Below are 22,984 nucleotides of genomic sequence, written 5' to 3' on the forward strand. Positions count from 1 at the left end.
GGGGAACACTGACTCACCAGCTCTCTGGCTTCCCACCACGTGGAATTTGCTTTGGTGAAATGTGCTCTGGCTGCCGTCCAGAGAGGGAGTCTCTACCATGAAGGCTCAGAAATTCTTTACTGTTAGAGTTCTAGAAGGTTTGTTCTGATACAGGGTGAGACCTGCCAGGCTGGATTCAGGCTGAATTCAGATTCTGGTTCTAATGCTGAACCTCAATTACCAGATTTTTTAAAATGTGGAAGAGGTGTCTATCTTAAAATGACTTTGGGGGAATGGAAGGATTAATAAGGTGATTCCACATGAGCCACTTGGAGTAATGCTGATCATTGGAAAATGCTCATTTGTAGATCAGTTAGGATGGTGATAATGATGATGATTCGTCAAAAGAGCACACACATAGTAGGGGTTCTCTAAGTGAATGAATGAATGAATTTATGAATATATGAAGGGCTCTGGTGATAATATCCGAGGCCAGTTTATGAATTAAACAGGAGGACTTGGAGCTGCCAAGAATTTGGGATAATTATCTTGGCCTGACTAAGGAAGCTATAGGGGATGCCAAGTTAGTTGCTTGGTGAGCATGGACAAGGGCAAGGGGAGTTTGGTTTGGTTTTGTTTTAATATACGAATTGGCTGCTTCCTATCACCAGTCTGTGATCTCCAGATACATCTATGAACACACTCAGCTTAAATGAGCCCAGCTGTCCACTCCTCAGGTTGACTTGCTAGCTTCCAATCTCCTTGGCACAGGGCCTGGCTAGATGCTCACACTTGAGTCTGTAACTCCCCCTTCCTTAACCAGCACCAACCCCTTTGGAAACAACTTTGACTTTATCCTAACATGTTTATTCAAGCCCAGCCTGGCAGAGCTCACCACCATTCTGTGTCATCAGACCAATGTTGTGTCCCATACTGCAATTTTTTCATGTATTGATGCCACATTTTAAACCCCAGAGGGTGACCTTATTTTCAGTCCCTTCAGGGAGGGGGCCCCTCAGACCTGCCATTGTATCCCATCTACAGAATAAATCATAAAGACGGAATAGACCTAGTGAGATTATAAAGCCAAAGCCAAAATGTATTTTGCCCAAAGTCATTCTAGACCAAAGACAATTCACAGACAGTGAAATGAATATTTTTCCTTTACTTTCATGATCTGAAAGATTTATGGACTATGACTTAAAAAGTCTATTTAAGTTGTGTAGAAGAATGCCCTGATTTTTTAGATGCATGCTGAAGATTTCAGAAATGAAGTGTCATGATGTCTCAACTTGCTTTCAACTGGGTCAGCAAAAAACACATATGCATATACATACATGGAGATAGGTAGCCATCAGGCAAAATTGAGGCATGTGTATATTAGACATTCAGACAATTAGACATTGTATTAGTCTTTCAAAGTTTCTTTATGTTTGAAATCAATATAACATTGGAAAGAAATTCTAGCTGTGTTTTAATTCCATTTTGTGCATCTGAAGGAGTGTTTGCTCTTTTTCTTTCTTCTGTGATACTGACTCTAACCATTTTGATGTATGAAAAATTTGCCTAGAGCTGCCTTCCACTATCCAGTCATATTTTTGTTTTTTATTCTTTTATCCTTATAACTCTTTTGTCCAACCCTCCTCTTAGAACATGGATTTACTTTCTGCTTTTAATGTAATTTTACATTTAATAGGAGTAGGCTTTCTTTGGCTGTGTCTTTTCACTGATGTCTTGTTTAATACATCAAAAATATCTCTAGCCTCCGCGATTAAGCCTACCCAACACTCAGTTTCTCATTAGGATGGGAATGTCTGTAATTTTTCCCCTGCTAGGCTGCTACAGAATGACTTTGCATTTGGCCCTCTTTGATCTGAGACTCTTAACATAATTTTCTAGTGTTTGACCCAATGAAGATCATGGAGTGGAAAATTTGAGAAAACCTGATTACTTAAGGTTTTTTGTTGTTGTTTTGTTTCTTTTACGTAAAAAGAAAAGGACTATTGGAAGATGTTTAAAGAAATGACACTGCATGGGAGACATTGCTATGAGACAAGACATACCAGAATCAACCGACCAGAAAGGCACCTTGGCGTTACTTCTCAGAGAGGACACATTTGAACAGGCAGAAGGACACTGATCCCACAGAGAGAAACAGAAAGAGCATAATTGTCATGTTAGCAACTTACTTCTCAGGAGAGTTACTTCTCTTAGCCTGTCCGCATTAACCAATGGTGGTGGCATTGGGTCCCCAAGGGTAGTGAGGTCTTATCATTGGAGAAGACATGGACCAGAGGAAGTTCCACTGAAGATGTGCCCACTCACTAAACCCTCATAACAGTGCTTTAAGGTTAATGGAATTATCCCAAGTTCAAGGTGCAGAAACTGAGGTTTGAGTAATTTGCTGAATAAAAGCTGGTTAGTGACACAGCTGGATCATCAGAAGGGTCTTTTGCACTCCAGAGTCTGATCTTGTAGGCATAAAAAGGGGGAACTTAGAAATCACATACTCCAAGCTGTCTTTCCTCTCTTCCCTAACACTCTCTTCCTACACATTCTGTTTTGGCGTTCACCCGTTGATGGACATGTGGTTTGTTTCTACATGTGTGCTATTATGAATCATACTGCTGTGAACATTCATGTACAAGATTTTATGTGACCATATGTTCTCGGTTCTCTTGGGTAGGAGTGTGGGAGTGGGATTGCTGGGTCAATTGGTAACTTTCCATTTAACTTCTTGACACACTGCCAAACTGATTCCCAGAGCAGCTTCACTATTTTTTACGTTCCCACCAGCAGTGCACGAGGGTTCCAATTTCTTCACATTCTTGCCAACAGTTGTATTCATGTCTTCTGATCATAGTCATCTTGGTGGGTGTGCAGCAGTATTTCATTGTGAGCTTAATTTGCATTTCCTTAATGACTAATGATACTGAGTGTATTTTCATGTGCTTACTGGTCATTCATAGATCTTCTGTGGAGAAATGTGTATTCAAGTCTTTTGTCAATTTTTAATCAGGCTGCTTTTTATTGTTGAGTTTTAAGAGTTCTTTATATAGTCTGACTACTCTTACCAGATGTATGATTTGCAAATATTTTTCCCCATTCTGTGGCTTTGTTTTTACTTTCTTAACAGTGTCCTTTGACACACAAAAATGTTTAGTTTTAATGAAATTGAACGCATTTATTTCATCTATTTTTCATGAAGATAGTGCCTTTGTTTTAAGAGTTTAATCATTTTAACTGTTACATTTAGGTCTTTGATCCATTTTGAGTTAATTTTTTATATGGTGTGAGATAGGGGTTCATGTTCATTCTTTTGCATGTGGACATCCAGTTGTCCCAGTCCCATTTGCTGAAGAGACTGTTCTTTTCCCAATGAATGGTCTTGACACCCTTGTCAAATATTTCCCAAATTTGCTTTTATTTCTTCTTCCAGTTCCCCTATTTAGTAGGAGATGTATATACAGGAAATATACACACACAGTTATCTTGAACAATGCAGGGTTAGGGGCACTGACCTCTTCCCTCCCATGCAGTACAAAATCCACAGATAACTTTTGACTCCCTGAAACGTTAACTACTAATAGTCTGCTGTTGACCAGAAACCTTACTAATACACAAACAGTTGACTGTATATGTGTGTCTATATATAGTGATTATAAACAAAACCACTGTAAACATTCAGAGGTAGATTTTGGTGAGACTGTATATGTGTGTGTGTGTGTGTGTGTGTGTGTGTGTGCACGCGCGCGTGCGGGCATATATGTGTGGGTATACATATAATTTTTTAAAGGTCAGAAGTCTTTGGATTTACGTATTTTTTAAAAAGGTGAAACTCTACCTGACTATAGTATTTGAGATTTTCAGATAGAGCTAAAGATGGGCAAAATGGTGCAAACTGGAATATATTCAATATGGTAGTTATTAAATTAATTCTGCACTGTAACTGCTCCTCTTCTAATGGAACTCACTCCTACTTGTCCTTTTAGAGTAATTGAGACCCTGCTATTAGTATAAAAACTTGTTCAAGAAGAAGATCATTTGGCTCAGCAGAAATATCAACTTCAGCAATGGAGGAATAAATCCAGCATTGAAAAGCAGACTGGGAGAAGGTGCAGGAAAGGGACACCTTGGCCCTTCTAGGTCTGTTTGGCCAGTAGATGGCACTAGCCTGTATTTGAGTAGGTCAGAATTGGGAAAAGTTTAAGATGATCTCTTCTCCCGTAGTGTTCACTGGAGGGGTTGGGGCTCTGAGAAACACAGCAGAATGAAAGAGGTTGGAAGTTGGAGTCACACAGACTTGACTTTGAATTCCTCAGTCTTGCCATTTCATTTATCTCTGTACCTTGGGCAAGTAGACTTTACTTTTCTGAACTGTTTTTATCTGCTAGTAAAATGACATGATGATACTTTCATTGTAAGGACTGTGAGGACTAGGAACAAAATATGTTAAACATCTAGCTTCATTCCCACACCAAGGAAGCTTTTAATGCAGAGAAAGGTGTTGTTATTATTATAATGATTACTTAATTCCCACTAGACCTTGGGTGTGGGAACTTCTGTTCAGCTCAGAGATACTGGCTCAAACATCATTTATACAAAGAAAGCTTATATGGCACTCAGCCTCAAGCCTGGCATACACGTGAGTCTTTGCTCCATATTCGTGGACCTCACATCCTGCCTTCACAGGAAATCAAGCACTTTTCTTCTTATTACTTGTCAGAAGTGTACAATCACACATGTACACGCTCCACTTAAATGTTTCATTTACTATATTTTCTCTTTTCTATGGAAATATAAATTACATAGACTAAAAGTCACCCATTATGGTGTAGTTCTACAGGTTTAGACAAATATAATAGTTACCCCACCAAAATCAAGATATAGAACATACTCATGACCCCCAAAATTCCTTCGTGTGTCTTTGTAGTCAGCCCTGCTCCCCACCTTCAACCTCTGCCAACCACTACTCTGTAGTCTGTCTATATAGTTAACTTTCTCAAAATGTCATAAAAAAAGGAATCTCACAGTGTATATAACCTTTTGAGTATGGTTTATTTCACTAAACAATGCTTTTGTGATTCATCCATGTGGTTGTGTGTGTGTATCTATAGTTTATTGATTTCTATTGCTGAGTAGTATTTCCACTGAATGGATGTACCACAGTTTGTTAAACATCTGCCCATCGAAAGATGTTTGGATTCTTTCCGGATTTGAGCGATTATAAACAAAACCACTGTAAACATTCATAGGCAGATTTTGGTGAGACTATAACTTTTCATTTCACTTGTGGACATGCCTAGAAGTGGAAGTTCTAAGCCTAGCTGCAGTATTTTATTTCTTAAAAAAATAGAATACCTAAGGCAAATGTCGGTTTGACGAATGTGAATTATAAGAAGATAGATGTTCTTTATAACATTCTGTATAACATTTTCTTATGCTTAAAACATTTTAAAAAGATATATTTTAATAAAACTTATGCAATAGAAGTCAACTCAACAATTCAGATGATTCTGGTAATTATGTCAAGGTATGGAACATGGGCTTTGTCACAGTGATAAAATCATTTTGTACCTGAAGATATTGATAAATTTAACCATTCCACTGAAACCTCTTAATGATTGTAGAATAGAAATGAATCAACCTTATCTGGAGCTGACAAGGTGGCCCCTTTGGATGGTGCAAACCTCTCTTATGGTTCCATATTCCAGGTACGACTGAACTCCACATATATGCCCACTAGTCCCTTCTTCTTCCACCTTCTTTTTTTTCTTTACTTCTCCCCACCCCCCCATTTTCCCTCTACTTCTACCTAACCAAGGTGCCACCTTCACTTACTTTTTGCTCTTTCCTCACACCTGTTCTTTTAAAAGGAGCTTTCCAGAGAGGGCAGAGTATTTCCAAGGCATTAACCTCCCATACAGATATAGACCATGATTGTATGCTATGCACCTATTCCTGCATGGGGTGAGCAGGGGGATCGCAAGAAAGGACAAGGAGACAGGAAACCTGTGGTGCTAAGCTACAACGAAGAGGTGAAGGGTCACCAAATCATATCCTACCATGCAATCAGCAGGCAGCAAGGAGTCGGGTGGCCCCCACCAGCCCCCTGGAAGGTGACAGTAGGGACACTTCCAAGCAGAAAATGCTTTATTTAAAGTGCCTTTGGATTATGTTTCAGAAAATGGCATTAGCTGAGGTGGTGATAAATGGTCTTTTAAGCCTGCAAAACATTCATCAGCTTAGCACTCAGGCCCTTCAGGTAATGCAAAGAGCGAGCATTGACTGGAAACATGAATTATGGGCCAGTTCACCATCCACTAACTAAAATGTTTCATCTGGTAATCACTCTGGAGCAAGATTTATTTTTGGTTTCACAAACATCTTTTTAATTTAAATTAGATTTAAGGTAGCCCCTCCCTTCATCCTCTGTCTTCTTAGAATTTTGCATTTGCTGACTTCTTTTTCTTTTTTTTTTTTTCATTAACCCTCTCATAATCACCTTCCAGTCAAGTGTTTCCAAAGAGAAAACTGTAGGTGGGGCTGAACAGTATTATAAACTCCACTGGAAGTTTGGGATGATGGTATGTTTTGTGGGAAGCAAGCTGAGAGTTCTCTAAGTAGAGGAATTACGAAAAAATCAGACATACAGTCAGAGTGTCATGCTTCCCGACATTGTGTAGGTTATGAAGCTCAGGAGTGCTTGGGCATTCCCTCTTCTGTGGAGCCGTTTTTCGGTTCCGTCCACCCCACCCTGACGTACCCATATGCCCCCCTGCTCTACCCATGCAGGACTCTCCTGCTGCTTCCACAGAGGGGTCCCTCATGGCATCCCTCAGCCCTCATCACCGGCATTGCCCCTTAGCCCTTCATACCAGGAGGCTGATCTCAGTTATGACTGAGATCCCCCTTGCCTCTGCTGGGGTCTGGCACCAGCGGACACTCACTGAATGCTCAGTGAATGAACCAAGTCATCTTTCTGTGTGCCATGGTCCTGCATCCTGAGAGAGTGAGGGAGACAGGAAGCCACAAAGCAGGCAGGCAGGCAAGAAGGAAAGAAAAAGGAAACTGTGTCCCATGACCAATGAGAAGTGGCTCAAAGAGAACATTTTGGAAGGGGTAAATTATCTGTAAGGTGGGAAACAAGATCACCTCACATGGCCTGCCAAGCCGTCCTAGGGATAGACTCGTTTCTTTGTTAATATCCAGAAGATTTACTTGATGTATATTCCCCCCCACACACACATCCATAGTTCTTTCAATTTCTGAATGTAGTCTTTTCATCCTTTTCAGTTTCCTTAAAACAACTTCAGTATATGAATACCTTAAATTTAACTCCAAGTTAAATCTGTCTGATGCGTGTGTGCGTACCATGCACACACACACACACACACACACACACACACACACACTACAACTCTGTTTCCTTGCACACTAAAAATGTCTCTGTTTTTCATCAGATTGTCTCAAGGATCACGTTCCTTGGAGACCCCAGTTTGGAATTCCATGTAGAATGGTATTTGTTTGCATGTAGTAGAGAAACATGATCTAACATTGAGACAGAATTCATTGGAGAAGATTTCCACGGCTTCTCCTACTCTGTCCAGGGATTCATGCAGGCAGGGTGTGTTCGATGCATAGCAGCATCTGCTCTGAATGCCGTCATATCGATGGGCCTGGCTTTTGTTGACTTGTGATGAAGTCTGCACGTCTCTAGCTTCAGAAGCAGATGCGTGTGTAGTATTGAAGAGCAGCTTGATCTGGCATGATTCTGCAAAGAAGTCCGCAGAAGTTAATTTGATATGTATTTAAATCTTTCAATTTAGGCCAACCCTCATTTCCGGAAACCTGGTCACATACCAGACATTGCCAGGTAATGGGTTCTATACTGGGTGTCCCTGGGGTTGTAACATCCACGAGGAGCTCCGTTGGGGCAGGGGTTTGGCTGTCTTCACCCTGTCTAAACCTGGGTTATCACCCTGTGTGAAACCACCCCCATGAACACACTAACATTTAAAAAGAAAACTAAGTGCTTTCTATGAAAACATAGCTTTGAGATAATTCCCCAGCTGCTCTTCCTTTAAAGACAGATTGTCTTGCAGAGAAAGTCAGCAGCCACCTCTGAGCACACGTATTAATAAGCCATGACACCTGACCTCAACGAGTAAAGCAGAGAGTGTTAATGGCTGTGGGGAGGTATACAGCAGGTACTCGGTAAGCACAGGGAAGGGTGCTCAGCTCCATCTGGTAAGAAAAGGCTTTTTGGAGAAGCTTACTGATTTAAAGGCCAACATGTGCATACACGTTTCCATCACTCTGTACTTCCATCATTCACTGAAAACATGGCGGCGGCTATAACACAACATCAGAGACCGAGTGGCTTATCAACAATGGAAATTTATTTCTCACAGTTCTGGAGGCTGGAAGTCCAACATCAGGGCACGAACAGGGTTGGGTTCTGGTGAGAGCCTCTTCTGAGTTGTAGCCGGCCGGCTTCTCACTATGTCCCTATGTGTCCTCATATCTTGGAAGGGCCTTGTTCATAAGGGCACTGATCCCACATGACCTAATCCCTTCCCAAAGGCCCCACCTCCTAACACCATCACATTGGGGGCTCGGATCCCAACATACGCATTTTGGAGGAACACAGACATTCAGTCCAGACCAACGTTTAATATGACCCATTGCAGTGACTTCAGTTTGGACACCAATTTTTGTGTTCACTGCAGTACGGAGAAGTTCTCAGACTCTGTCCATATGGAGCGCTTATCTGTCCTTTCCCCCAAATCCCCAAACTGTGACACCTCCTTATGTCTGCATTCAGTACCTTTTTTTTACTCCTGCTATTGCAAAATAGCACACCTGCCTTGTTCAACTCTGTTTTCACTTGCCCCTACCTGTCTCATCTACTCATTTCTGTTCACACTAGGCAGGAAAACCAAATGCAAACTTTTGTAAATTGTGCATAAATATGGTCAGAGTGAGACTAAAAGTGTATTGCATTTGTAATAGTCATTTTTTTTAAAGATTTTATTTATTTATTTGCCAGAGAGAGACAGTGAGAGCAGGAACATAAATAGGGGGAGTGGGAGAGGGAGAAGCAGGCTTCCCGCTGAGCAGGGAGCCTGATGTGGGACTCGATCCCAGGACCCTGGGATCATGACCTGAGCCGAAGGCAGAAGCTTAATGACTGAGCCACCCAGGTGCCCTACATCATTAGTTTTTGATGTAGTGTTCCATGATTCATTGTTTGTGCATAACACCCAGTGCTCCATGCAGAATGTGCCCTCTTTAATACCCATCACCAGGCTAACCCATCCCCCTACCCCCCTCCCCTCTAGAACCCTCAGTTTGTTTTTCAGAGTCCATTGTCTCTCATGGTTCGTCTCCCCCTCTGACTCACTCCCCTTCATTCTTCCCCTCCTGCTATCTTCTTTTTCTTTTTTCTTAACATATGTTGCATTATTTGTTTCAGAAGTACAGACCTGTGACTCAACAGTCTTGCACAATTCACAGCGCTCACCATAGCACATACCCTCCCCAATGTCTATCACCCAGCCACCCCATCCCTCCCACCCCCGACCACTCCAGCAACCCTCAGTTCGTTTCCTGAGATTAAGAATTCCTCATATCAGTGAGGTCATAGGATACATGTCTTTCTCTGATTGACTTATTTCACTCAGCATAACACCGTCCAGTTCCATCCACGTCGATGGAAATGGCAAGATCTCATTCCTTTTGACGGCTGCATAATATTCCATTGTGTATATATACCACTTCTTCTTTATCTATTCATCTGTCGATGGACATCTTGGCTCTTTCCACAGTTTGGCTATTGTGGACATTGCTGCTATAAACATTGGGGTGCACGTACCCCTTCGGGTCCCTACATTTGTATCTTTGGGGTAAATACCCAGTAGTGCAATTGCTGGATCATATGGTAGCCCTATTTTCAACTTTTTGAGGAAACTCCATACTGTTTTCTAGAGTGGTTGCGCCAGCTTGCATTCCCACCAACAGTGTAGGAGGGTTCCCCTTTCTCCGCATCCCCGCCAACATCTGTCATTTCCTGACTTGTTAATTTTAGCCATTCTGACTGGTGTGAGGTGGCATCTCATTGAGGTTTTGATTTGGATTTCCCTGATGCCGAGTGATGTTGAGCACTTTTTCATGTGTCTATTGGCCTTTTGGATGTCTTCTTTGGAAAACTGTCTGTTCATGTCTTCTGCCCATTTCTTGATTGGATTATTTGTTCTTTGGGTGTTGAGTTTGATAAGTTCTTTATAGATTTTGGATACTAGCCCTTTATCTGATATGTCATTTGCAAATATTTTCTCCCATTCTGTCGGTTGTCTTTTGGTTTTGTGGACTGTTTCTTTTGCTGTGCAAAAGCTTTTTATCTTGATGAAATCCCAATAGTTCATTTTTGCCCTGGCTTCCCGTGCCTTTGGCGATGTTTCTAGGAAGAAGTTGCTGTGGCTGAGGTCGAAGAGGTTGCTACCTGTGTTCTCCTTTAGGATTTTGATGGACTCCTGTCTCACATTTAGGTCTTTCAACCATTTGGAGTCTATTTTTGTGTGTGGTGTAAGGAAATGGTCCAGTTTCATTCTTCTGCCTGTGGCTGTCCAATGTTCCCAACACCATTTGTTGAAGAGACTGTCTTTTTTCCACTGGACATTCTTTCCTGCTTTGTCAAAGATGAGTTGACCATAGAGTTGAGGGTCCATTTCTGGGCTCTTGATTCTGTTCCATTGATCTATGTGTCTGTTTTTGTGCCAGTACCATACTGTCTTGATGATGACAGCTTTGTAATAGAGCTGGAAGTCCGGAATTTGTAATAGTCATTTTGTAGTCTGTTTGTTGAGGTTGGAGGTTCAGGTCAGAAGGCCTTAATTCCCTTGGAACATTCCACATTTATGTGGTTTCAGAGAGCTTTGTGGTTTTTTTGTTTTTTTGTTTGTTTTTTCTTTTTCATTCTTTTTTTTCTTTAAATTTTTTATTGTTATGTTAATCACCATACATTACATCATTAGTTTTTGATGTAGTGTTCCGTGATTCATTGTTTGTGCATAACACCCAGTGCTCCACGCAGAACGTGCCCTCTTTAATACCCATCACCGGGCTAACCCATCCCCCACCCCCCTCCCCTCTAGAACCCTCAGTTTGTTTTTCAGAGCCCATCGTCTCTCATGGTTCGCCTCCCCCTCCGATTTCCCCCCCTTCATTCTTCCCCTCCTGCTATCTTTTTTTTTTTCTTAACATATATTGCATTATTTATTTCAGAGGTACAGACTGTGATTCAACAGTCTTGCACGATTCACAGTCAGAGAGCTTTGTTTTTCAACAAAGCTAGTTTGGGGAATCGACTTCCTTCCTCCCCCCCCATTTGTCTCTCTCTGTCTCTCCCTTCCTTCCTCCCCCCCTCCCTCCCTCCCTCTTTGCTTTCTGAAAGTCTAGGTCAGAAACAACCCTGAAAAAACAGTCATCTAGAAAGTTCTTGGTGGTTTTACTTTTCTTTCTCTCACCTTACTTCTCATCACAGTTTGGGATCTAAATCTAAACCTGGAATCTACAGAGGGAGCCTACATGGTAAATGGTTACTTATCAGTCAGCCAGCCAGCCTAATTAAATGGACTTTAATCACCATGAACCATATTTACAAAACTTATTCTTCCTTTCTTCTCTTATTCACTTCAAAACCCTTGGGAGGAAATTGTTGTCTTGTCATCTGGGCCCCGGCCCACCTCCATTCCGACAGTCTTTAAGAACATTGGAGGTGCTCACCTCCAAGGACTGACCTAAAATTACTGAAGAAGTAGGGCAAAGTTAACGGCAACCTGGTTCACTCTGGTGGCCATCACTTATAACCTATTCTCTTGCCTTACCTTTTATTTCCCCTGTAAGCTTTCTACCTGCTGTGGACATTTTCACTCCAGCTCCCTTGTTCCAACTCTGGGCACAAGAGAAATAATTTCTGCTAGATTGTTCACTGCTAAAGCATAAGGACGATGTCAAGAGTTCTTTCAGTTCCTGACACCTCAAAGAGTGTTGGGCTCCTAATTGTGACTGTCTTAGTTTCTATGGATGCTCTGACAAATTACCACAAATTTAGCAGCTTTAGACAGTACAAATTTATTATCTTTCAGAATCCAAAAGGGGGCTCACTGGGTGACAACGGTTTTGTACATAGCACCTCATACATTTCTATCCATCACAATAAGAACATTTATATCAGAAAATAGCATTCCTAAACAGATCAGCATGAGACAAGAAGCGTGATCCAGTGAGAAGCAAAGGAAGAACGTACCTCAGAGACAACTCTCTGCTTGCAGTGATTAAAAACTGAACAATGGTGTCATACAAATTTGGGATCAAATCCTGGCTCCACAGCTAACACATGACTAGTAAGTCACTTCACTTCCCCAGGCCTCAGTTTCTCGATTTGTATAATGGGGATAAAAATGTAATTGCTGTGTTATTGTCAGGATTGAATGAATTAGGGCATCTAAAAGGCTCAGCATTGTGTTTGGCACATAATAGTCACTCAAGAAATTTTAGTGATTAGTAGTATCACTCACAGCAGACTATGGGTGTTCTGCAATTTCTTAGGGAGGAAAGAGTTGAAATTAATACCAGAACTGCCTCTCCAGCAAACACACACACCATATGTCATTTAAAATTTGATGCAGGGGGAGCGGAGCAAGATGGCGGAGGAGTAGGAGACCTAGATTTCGTCTGGTCTCAGGAATTCAGCTGGATAGGTATCAAACCATTCTGAACACGAACTCAACAGGAGATTGAAGGTAAGAATAGCAACAACTCTCTGAACAGAAAAGCGACCACTTTCTAGAAGGTAGGACATGCGGAGAAGTGAATCTGTGATAATATTCGGGAGGGTAGACAGCGGGGGAGGGGGCCTCCGTCGGCCGCTTCTGGCAAGTGATAGAGCAGCGGGGCACAAAATCGGAACTGTTAGAAGTCGGCTCCGCTGAGGGACGTCGCTGCAGTGGCTAAGCAGGGGGTGGAATCCTCCCGGGACAGTGTGGTCTCAGGACCCTTGGGGTCACAGAAAGACCAGGGGTGCCTGAGTGCGCCAGAGCTCCCAGGTATCGGAGCGGGGAAGCCGGCTGCAGAGACGGAGCCGAGGCGCGGGCCCTCAGCTGGGGGTTGCCATAAACTGTGATCCGCGGCCCAGTCGGGCCACTGCTCCTCCAGCAGGGACCCAACAAGCGGCAGAGCCGGGGAGACTCCCCTTCCTCCCCGGGGAGGAGCGGCGCGGGAGTGCACTGCAGGGATCTGCAGGGTTTGGAGACTCCACACGGGGTCGGGTGCCAGAGATAGCAACGCTCGGTCACGGGCCGGGTGAGCATGGAGTACGGCCGGAGACCAGGGAGACGGGAGTGACTGCTTTCCTCTGGGGGCGCACTGAGGAGCAGGGCCCCAAGTTCTCAGCTGCTCCGGGTGGAGATTGGGAGGCCACCATTTTTGCCCTGGTCCTCCAAGGCTGTACCTAGAGCTTGCAGGGAACAAAAGCTCCTGAGAGCAAACCCGAGCAGCTTGCTTAGCCCGGACCGACAAGGGCGGGGCAATTCAGCCTCCGGCAAAGACATTTGGAAACCACAGCAACAGGCCCCTCCCCCAGAAGATCAGCACGAACAGCCAGCAAGTCAAGACCAAGTTTACCGATCAAGGAGAACGGGAGAACTCCAGTGCTAGGGGAATACTGCACATAGAATTCATGGCTTTTTTTTACCATGATTCATAGGTTCATCAAAGTTAATTTTTGTTAAGTTTTTTTTTTATTTTTCTTTTTCCCTTTTTCAACCAACATCTTATCAATCTCTTTTTTTAAAAAAAAAAACTATTTTTCATTTTTAGAGTCATATTTTATCCCTTCATAGTAGTTACCTTATTTTTGGCATGTATATATAAGTTGTTCTCTCTTTAAAATTTTGAGATACAGTTTCTTCTATTAGATCAAAATATACCCTAAATCACTAGTGTATGGCTCTGTTCTCGTCTCCTGCCTGATCACATTCTCTCCCTTTTTTCTTTTTTTTTTCTTAAATCTTCTTCTTTCTTTTTTCAAACAACTTCTTATCTTATCAAGTCCTTTATACAATCTTTTATAATTTTCCTCTTTACAGTCATCTTCTATCCCTTCATTGTATCAACCCTTATTTTGTACATATATGTCTTTCTTCCTTTAAAATTTTAGGAGGCACTTTTTTCTAACAGACCAAAATACGCCCAAAATCTAGTGTGTGGCACTGATCTATGCACTAGCCTGATCATATTTGATCATATTCTGCTTTTTATGTATTGTTCTGTTTTTGTTTTTATCTTTTCTTTTCTTTTTTTTTTCTCTTTCTTTTTTCTTTCTTTCCCTTTCTTTTCCCCTGGTTTCAGGTCTTTTCTGATTTGTATACAGTATATTTGCTGGGGATGTTGTAAACCTGTAGGCATTTTGTTCTTTCATTCATCTATTCTCCTCTGGACAAAATGACAAGACGAAAAAAATCACCTCAGCAAAAAGAACAAGAGGTAGTACCGTCAGCCAGGGACCTACTCAATACGGACATTAGTACGATGTCCGACCTAGAGTTCAGAATCATGACTTTAAAGATACTAACTGGGCTTGAAAAAAGCGTGGAAGTTATTAGAGAAACCCTTTCTGGAGAAATAAAAGAACTGAAATCTAACCAAGTCGAAATCAAAAAGGCTATTGATGAGGTGCAATCAAAAACGGGGGCACTAACTGCTAGGATAAATGAGGCAGAAGAGAGAATCAGTGATATAGAAGACCAAATGATGGAAAATAAAGAGGCTGAGAAAAAGAGAGAGAAACAACTACAGGATCACGAGGGCAGAATTCAAGAGATAAGTGATACGATAAGACGAAACAACATTAGAATAATTGGGATCCCAGAAGAAGAAGAAAGAGAGAGAGGGGCAGAAGGTATATTGGAGCAAATAATAGCAGAGAACTTCCCTAATATGAGGAAGGAAACAGGCATCAAAATCCAGGAGGCACAGAGAACCGCTCTCAAAATCAATAATAATAGGTCAACACCCCGACATCTAGTAGTAAAACTTATGAGTCTCAGAGACAAAGAGAAAATCCTGAAAGCAGCTCGGGAGAAGAGATATGTAACCTACAATGGTAAAAATATTAGATTGGCAACAAACCTATCTACGGAGACCTGGCAGGCCAGAAAGGACTGGCAAGATATCTTCAGAGCACTAAACGAGAAAAATATGCAGCCAAGAATACTATATCCAGCTAGGCTGTCATTGAAAATAGAAGGAGAGATAAAAAGCTTCCAGAACAAACAAAAACTAAAGGAATTTCCAAACACGAAACCAGCCCTCCAAGAAATATTGAAAGGGGTCCTCTAAGCAAAGAGAGAGCCTAAAAGCAGCAAAGATCAGAAAGGAACACAGACAACATACAGTAACAGTCACCTTACAGGCAATACAATGGCACTAAATTCATACCTTTCAATAGTTACCCTGAATGTAAATGGGCTAAATGCCCCAATCAAAAGACACAGGCTATCAGATTGGATTAAAAAATAAGACCCATCGATATGCTGTCTGCAAGAGACTCATTTTAGACCCAAAGACACCCCCAGATTGAAAGTGAGGGGGTGGAAAACCATTTACCATGCTAATGGACACCAAAAGAAAGCTGGGGTGGCAATCCTTATATCAGACAAACTAGATTTTAAACCAAAGACTGTAATAAGAGATGAGGAAGGACACTATATCCTACTTAAAGGGTCTATCCAACAAGAAGATCTAACAATTGTAAATATCTATGCCCCGAACATGGGAGCAGCCAATTATATAAGGCAATTAATAACAAAAGCAAAGAAACACATTGACAACAATACAATAAAAGTGGGGGACTTTAACACCCCCCTGACTGAAATGGACAGATCATCTAAGCAAAAGATCAACTAGGAAATAAAGACTTTAAATGACACACTGGACCAAATGGACTTCACAGACATATTCAGAACATTCCATCCCAAAGCAACGGAATACACATTCTTCTCTAGTGCCCATGGAACATTCTCCAGAATTGATCACATCCTAGGTCACAAATCAGGTCTCCACTGGTACCAAAAGATTGGGATCATTCCCTGCATATTTTCAGACCACAGTGCTTTGAAACTAGAACTCAATCACAAGAGGAAAATCGGAAAGAACTCAAATACATGGAGGCTAAAGAGCATCCTACTAAAGAATGAATGGGTCAACCAGGAAATTAAAGAAGAATTAAAAAAAATTAATGGAAACCAATGAAAATGAAAACACAACTGTTCAAAATCTTTGGGATGCAGCAAAGGCAGTCCTAAGAGGAAAGTATACAGCAATTCAAGCCCTTCTCAAGAAACAAGAAAGGTCTCAAATACACAAGCAAACCCTACACCTAAAGGAGCTGGAGAGAGAACAGCAAATCAAGCCTAAACCCAACAGGAGAAGAGAAATAATAAAGATCAGAGCAGAAATCAATGAACTAGAAACCAAAAGAAGAGTAGAACAGATTAACGAAACTAGGAGCTGGTTCTTTGAAAGAATTAACAAGATTGATAAACCCCTGGCCAGACTGATCAAAAAGAAAAGAGAAATGACCCAAATCAACAAAATCATGAATGAAAGAGGAGAGATCACAACCAACACCAAAGAAATACAAACAATCATAAGAACATATTATGAGCAACTCTATGCCAGCAAATTAGATAACCTGGAAGAAATGGGAGCATTCCTAGAGATGTATCAACTACCAAAATTGAACCAGGAAGAAATAGAAAACCTGAACAGACCTATAACCACTAAGGAAATTGAAGCAGTCATCAAAAATCTCCCAAGAAACAAAAGCCCAGGGCCAGATGGCTTCCCAGGGGAATTCTATCAGACATTTCAAGAAGAATTAATACCTATTCTCCTGAAACTGTTCCAAAAAATAGAAATGGAAGGAAATCTTCCAAATTCATTTTATGAGGCCACCATTACCTTGATCCCAAAACCAGACAAAGACCCCATCAAAAAGGAGAATTACAGACCAATATCCTTGATGAACATGGATGCAAAAATTCTCACCAAAATACTAGCCAATAGGATCCAACAGTACATTAAAAGGGTTATTCACCACGACCAAGTGGGATTTATCCCTGGGCCGCAAGGCTGGTTCAACATCTGCAAATCAATCAACGTGATACAATACATTAACAAAAGAAAGAACAAGAACCATATGATCCTCTCAATAGATGCAGAAAAAGCATTTGACAAAGTACAGCATCCTTTCTTGATCAAAACTCTTCAGAGTATAGGGATAGAGGGTACATACCTCAATATCATAAAAGCCATCTACAAAAAACCTACAGCGAATATCATTCTCAATGGGGAAAAGCTGAGTGCTTTTCCCCTAAGGTCAGGAACGCGGCAGGGATGTCCACTCTCACCACTGCTATTCAACATAGTATTAGAAGTCCTAGCCACAGCAATCAGACAACAAAAAGAAATCAAAGGCATCCAAATCGGCAAAGAGGAAGTCAAACTCTCACTCTTTGCAGATGATATGATACTGTATGTGGAAAACCCAAAAGACTCCACCCCAAAACTGCTAGAACTCATACAGGAATTCAGTCAAGTAGCAGGCTGTAAAATCAATGCACAGAAATCAGTGGCATTCCTATACACCAACAACAAGACAGAAGAGAGACAAATCAAGGAATCGATCCCATTCACAATTGCACCCAAAACCATAAGATACCTAGGAATAAATTTAACCAAAGAGGCAAAGGATCTGTACTCAGAAAACTATAAAATACTCAGGAAAGAAATTGAAGAAGACACAAAGAAATGGAAAAACGTTCCATGCTCATGGATTGGGACAACCAACATTGTGAAGATGTCAATGCTACCTAGAGCAATCTACACATTCAATGCAATCCCCATCAAAATACCATCCACTTTTTTCAAAGAAATGGAACAAATAATCCTAAAATTTGTATGGAACCAGAAGAGACCCCGAATAGCCAGAGGAATATTGAAAAAGAAAAGCAAAGCTGGCGGCATCACAATTCCAGACTTCCAGCTCTATTACAAAGCTGTCATCATCAGGACAGTATGGTACTGGCACAAAAACAGACACATAGATCAATGGAACAGAATCAAGAGCCCAGAAATGGACCCTCAACTCTATGGTCAACTCATCTTTGACAAAGCAGGAAAGAATGTCCAGTGGAAAAAAGACAGTCTCTTCAACAAATGGTGTTGGGAACATTGGACAGCCACAGGCAGAAGAATGAAACTGGACCATTTCCTTACACCACACACAAAAATAGACTCCAAATGGTTGAAAGACCTAAACGTGAGACAGGAGTCCATCAAAATCCTAAAGGAGAACACAGGTAGCAACCTCTTCGACCTCAGCCACAGCAACTTCTTCCTAGAAACATCGCCAAAGGCAAGGGAAGCAAGGGCAAAAATGAACTATTGGGATTTCATCAAGATAAAACGCTTTTGCACAGCAAAAGAAACAGTCCACAAAACCAAAAGACAACCGACAGAATGGGAGAAAATATTTGCAAATGACATATCAGATAAAGGGCTAGTATCCAAAATCTATAAAGAACTTATCAAACTCAACACCCAAAGAACAAATAATCCAATCAAGAAATGGGCAGAAGACATGAACAGACATTTTTCCAAAGAAGACATCCAAAAGGCCAATAGACACATGAAAAAGTGCTCAACATCACTCGGCATCAGGGAAATCCAAATCAAAACCTCAATGAGATGCCACCTCACACCAGTCAGAATGGCTAAAATTAACAAGTCAGGGAATGACAGATGTTGGCGGGGATGTGGAGAAAGGGGAACCCTCCTACACTGTTGGTGGGAATGCAAGCTGGTGCAACCACTCTAGAAAACAGTATGGAGTTTCCTCAAACAGTTGAAATTAGAGCTACCATTCGATCCAGCAATTGCACTACTGGGTATTTACCCCAAAGATACAAATGTAGGGACCCGAAGGGGTACGTGCACCCCAATGTTTATAGCAGCAATGTCCACAATAGCCAAACTGTGGAAAGAGCCAAGATGTCCATCGACGGATGAATGGATAAAGAAGAAGTGGTATATATACACAATGGAATATTATGCAGCCATCAAAGGGAATTAGATCTTGCCATTTGCAATGACGTGGATGGAACTGGAGGGTGTTATGCTTAGTGAAATAAGTCAATCAGAGAAAGACATGTATCATATGACCTCACTGATATGAGGCATTCTTAATCTCAGGAACAAACTGAGTGTTACTGGAGTGGTGGGGGGTGGGAGGGATGGGGTAGCTGGGTGATAGACATTGGGGAGGGTCTGTGCTACGGTGAGCGCTGTGAATTGTGCAAGACTGTTGAATCACAGATCTGTACTTCTGAAACAAATAACGCAACATACGTTAAGAAAAAAGAAAAAGAAGAAGATAGCAAGAGAGGAAGAATGAAGGGGAGTAAGTCAGAGGGGGAGACGAACCATGAGAGATGATGGACTCTGAAAAACAAACTGAGGGTTCTAGAGGGGAGGAGGGTAGGGGGATGGGTTAGCCTGGTGATGGGTATTAAAGAGGGCATATTCTGCATGGAGCACTGGGTGTTATGAACAAACAATGAATCATGGAACACTACATCAAAAACAAATGATGTAATATATGGTGATTAACATAACAATAAATAATTAAAAATAAATAAATAAAATAAAATTTGATGCATAAAACTATTCTCAAATGAACCATCTCTCTCTATATATGGTTTCAGTCATAAGATTTAACATCACCAAAGATTTTTCTTTCTAATATTATTTTATTTTCACTGAGTCATAAACTAAAGATTCTCCCAAACTGTTGCTATATACAAGCATTAGCCAGATTTTGGTGTTCTGCTGAAAAGTGAAATAAAAAAGAAAGACATTAGGCCATGGTAGCTGAGGTCTAAGTAATGCTTCTGTCTCTGTCCCCTCTTAGAAAATCACAGAAAGTCCCAGCATAATCAATTATCTGAGAAATCTCACTCCAGTGTTTAATGTTGTGTGCTTACTCAATTTACTTTTGGCCCCCCAACCCTTGTTTTTCATAAGCATATTTATTAATCAGGTTGTTTGAAAATGCAAGCAACTGAAACCCATGTCTAGCATGCTTAATCAAGTAAGCGGATTTAAAGCACCAAGTAATTGCATTGAATGAGGGTGGAGTTCAGGCATGGTTGACTCCAGTGACCAAATCAGATTGTTGGTCGACCTCGAAACTGTGCTTTTCTCTGTGTGCATGCAGTTCATTCTCAGAAGGGCTTTCCCTCAGTGGTTAAAACACAGACAACACCAGCTTTAAGCTTTCTAGGAGAACAGAAATCCCCAGGAGATAGGAAGTAAAGTTTATTTTTTAATAAATATTTTTTTTTTGCAGTTTTATACCTTTATTTGACAATCAGTGATTAGTTCTCATCCACATTAACTGTCTGTAGATTTTTGAAAGTGGTGACAGGTATATAGGTAACCAGTGTGTAGAGCTTGTTTGGTGAATCTTCATCCTCGTTACGTTTTCTGGACAACCGCACGCGGATACGGTATGGAACATTCCTTATTCCTTTGGCCCAGACAGCTTTGTTGAGCCTGGTGTCAATGCACACATCTGGAGTTCCCATCTCCTTCATGGCAAATTTCTGGATCTCTTTGAGTGCCCGAGGGGCACGCTTCTTAAAACCCACTCCATGGATGCGCTTGTGAATGTTGATGGTGTATTCTCTGGTCACTACTTCGTTGATGGCAGAACGGCCCTTCTTCTTCTCGCCACCCTTCTTCGCGGGAGCCATTCTGCCGGGCCCTGGTTGGAAAGCTATTTTTTAATAAATATTAAGGAAAGTGTCAAGGTCTCCTTTAGTAGCCCAGCTTGGACACTGTCACTGAGACCAGTATGGTGTAATGATGCAGTGTTTTTATTGGTCCAGCTTCTGGAGCACAAAGACCTAGAGTAGGACCACAGCTCCCCCAAGAAAACCAAGTATTCAAGAGGCTGTTTCCAAAGGGGAGTAGATGCCGAACAGGATCATTCCTTTCTCTTCTTTCCATTTTCTCCCTTCCTTCCTTACTCCATCCTCCTTTCTCTCTCTCCCTCCCCGGTACATTTCATAACCTGTGGGGACCAACGGGTTAATTCCCAAGCAGCCCTGTTGCCAGCAAAGCCATCTGAGATCATTGTCTTGCCAAAAAAGGGCTCCATGCTGAATTTGCAGAAAGGTTTAATTTCTCCTCTGGAGCTCTGAACAAGGTTATTAAGAGGCCCTTTCAAGTTCTCCCTCTGGGAGACTCTACAAACAGCTGTACAGAAAGGGAGAGGAGCAAGCATGAACGCCTTTGGAGCTCGGCTGTGCACCTTCCAGGAACCTAGTCTTTATCTGGGCAACCTTGAGGGAGAGGAGCTGCAAACAGGGGAAGGTGAGGCCCGAAGGTGTTCAGCAAAGCTCGTTTCTGATTGGATGCCTCCCTGGGAATGCCTTGTGCTGCCATATCAAGGATGGAGAATAAGGCTGATATCCAAGAAAAATACTGATTTAGTTTTGGATAAGGATTGGCTGGTCAGTAAACATTTTATGGTGACAGGGAGAGGGCTGCCGTCTTTCCAGCTTGGAGAAACATGCATACCACATGAGACTTTTCACTGGGTTTGATGTTGTATGTGCTACCAAAAGTGCTCCAGGTCTGGGGCGCGCATGTGTGCTTTGCTTGGAATGCGTAAATCATCCTAGGAGCTGTGACCGAGAAAGGAACAAGCAAGTGGGCAGCATGGTGGATAGAGTGTTAACTAAACCGATTCACTGACTCGCCAGGGAGAATTCCCTTCCCCTCCCTGGACTTCACTTCTTCTTCTCACAAAGTGAGAAAGTTGGACTAGATCAGGGATGGACAATAATCTCATCAAACTGGTCGACTCAGGTGGTTTGGCACTGTGTTGAGCAGGATTCCAAGGTCATGTCCTCACTCCACAAGAAATAATTAGCAACCAAGTTGGAATTTATGTCCCATAGCCATGAGAGAGAAGGGTCAGCAACCCATGTCTTTTCTTTGCTATCCCTGGAGAAGATGATATCTGTGATCCCTTCTACACGGAGAAATCTGCTCTTCTAAACACTTCGGTATTTTCTTTGATGCTTGAGACTAGATAATTATTTTCAACTTCCCTCAATCACTTTAAATGTTAACCCCACACCAATCTTCTACAAAAATACAGCATCACAAATTGTTTTTTTGAGTGTCAAAACTGAAAACATATATAAAGTGCAGAACATTCCATTTGCCACCATTTCCTGGCCTCCCTCTGCCGTGCATTCCTGTAAGTGAACTCTGCTATACATTCAGAAACTAAGTGTGTGGAGCGCTGTGTGTGCCCTTGCTTGGCTGGTATTTTTCTTTCTCCCTCAGCCCTGATCACATTGTTCCTTTTTGAGAATCCATCTCTCCCACAGATGCCAGGAAACCATGTCTGAGCAGCTGGGAAGTTCCTGGGGCAGGGTTTTGATCAAAGCTGGTGGCTTTTCGTGTGTGCTCTTGAGCTAAGCTGTCAGTGTTCCTTTTCTTTTACATCCTTTAAAGGAAGTCCTTCTTTGCACAACAATTCCATCCAACAGACACTTTCTAGTGTCAATTGTGGGTAACTCCCTGTGCTAAGTGCAAGAGGAAAATAAAGATGAAGAAGACATCATCTGTGTCCTTGACAGGGTCACAGGCTAGTGAAGGAGAGAGACTTGGACATCACAAATCGTAATAAAAATCAGGCTGTGGTAAGTATTTTAAAAGAGGTATTCAAACACAGAGGGCTTACTGTGAGAGAATGGGGCAGAGGAAGGCACATCCTGGATGGGTAGGCTTTGGGTACATTTCTAGAGAAGCTGTTTGAGCTTGGCAGTAAAGGTTGAATGCTAGGGTGAAAGAAGAGTGTTTT

The 22,984-nt window shown here is 41.8% G+C and overlaps 1 protein-coding gene across 1 annotated transcript; it reads right to left on the minus strand.

Annotated features, from left to right (window-relative positions):
- Positions 1-20,453: 20,453 nt before the first annotated feature.
- LOC113933309 (60S ribosomal protein L31-like) lies at positions 20,454-20,875 on the minus strand. Its single transcript, XM_035722464.1, has one exon. The coding sequence runs from the start codon at positions 20,856-20,858 to the stop codon at positions 20,481-20,483; it is 378 nt and encodes a 125-aa protein (XP_035578357.1). The 5' UTR covers positions 20,859-20,875; the 3' UTR covers positions 20,454-20,480.
- Positions 20,876-22,984: the final 2,109 nt, after the last annotated feature.

The sequence above is a fragment of the Zalophus californianus genome, chromosome 10 (genome assembly GCF_009762305.2).
Source record: "Zalophus californianus isolate mZalCal1 chromosome 10, mZalCal1.pri.v2, whole genome shotgun sequence".
NCBI lineage: Eukaryota > Metazoa > Chordata > Mammalia > Carnivora > Otariidae > Zalophus > Zalophus californianus.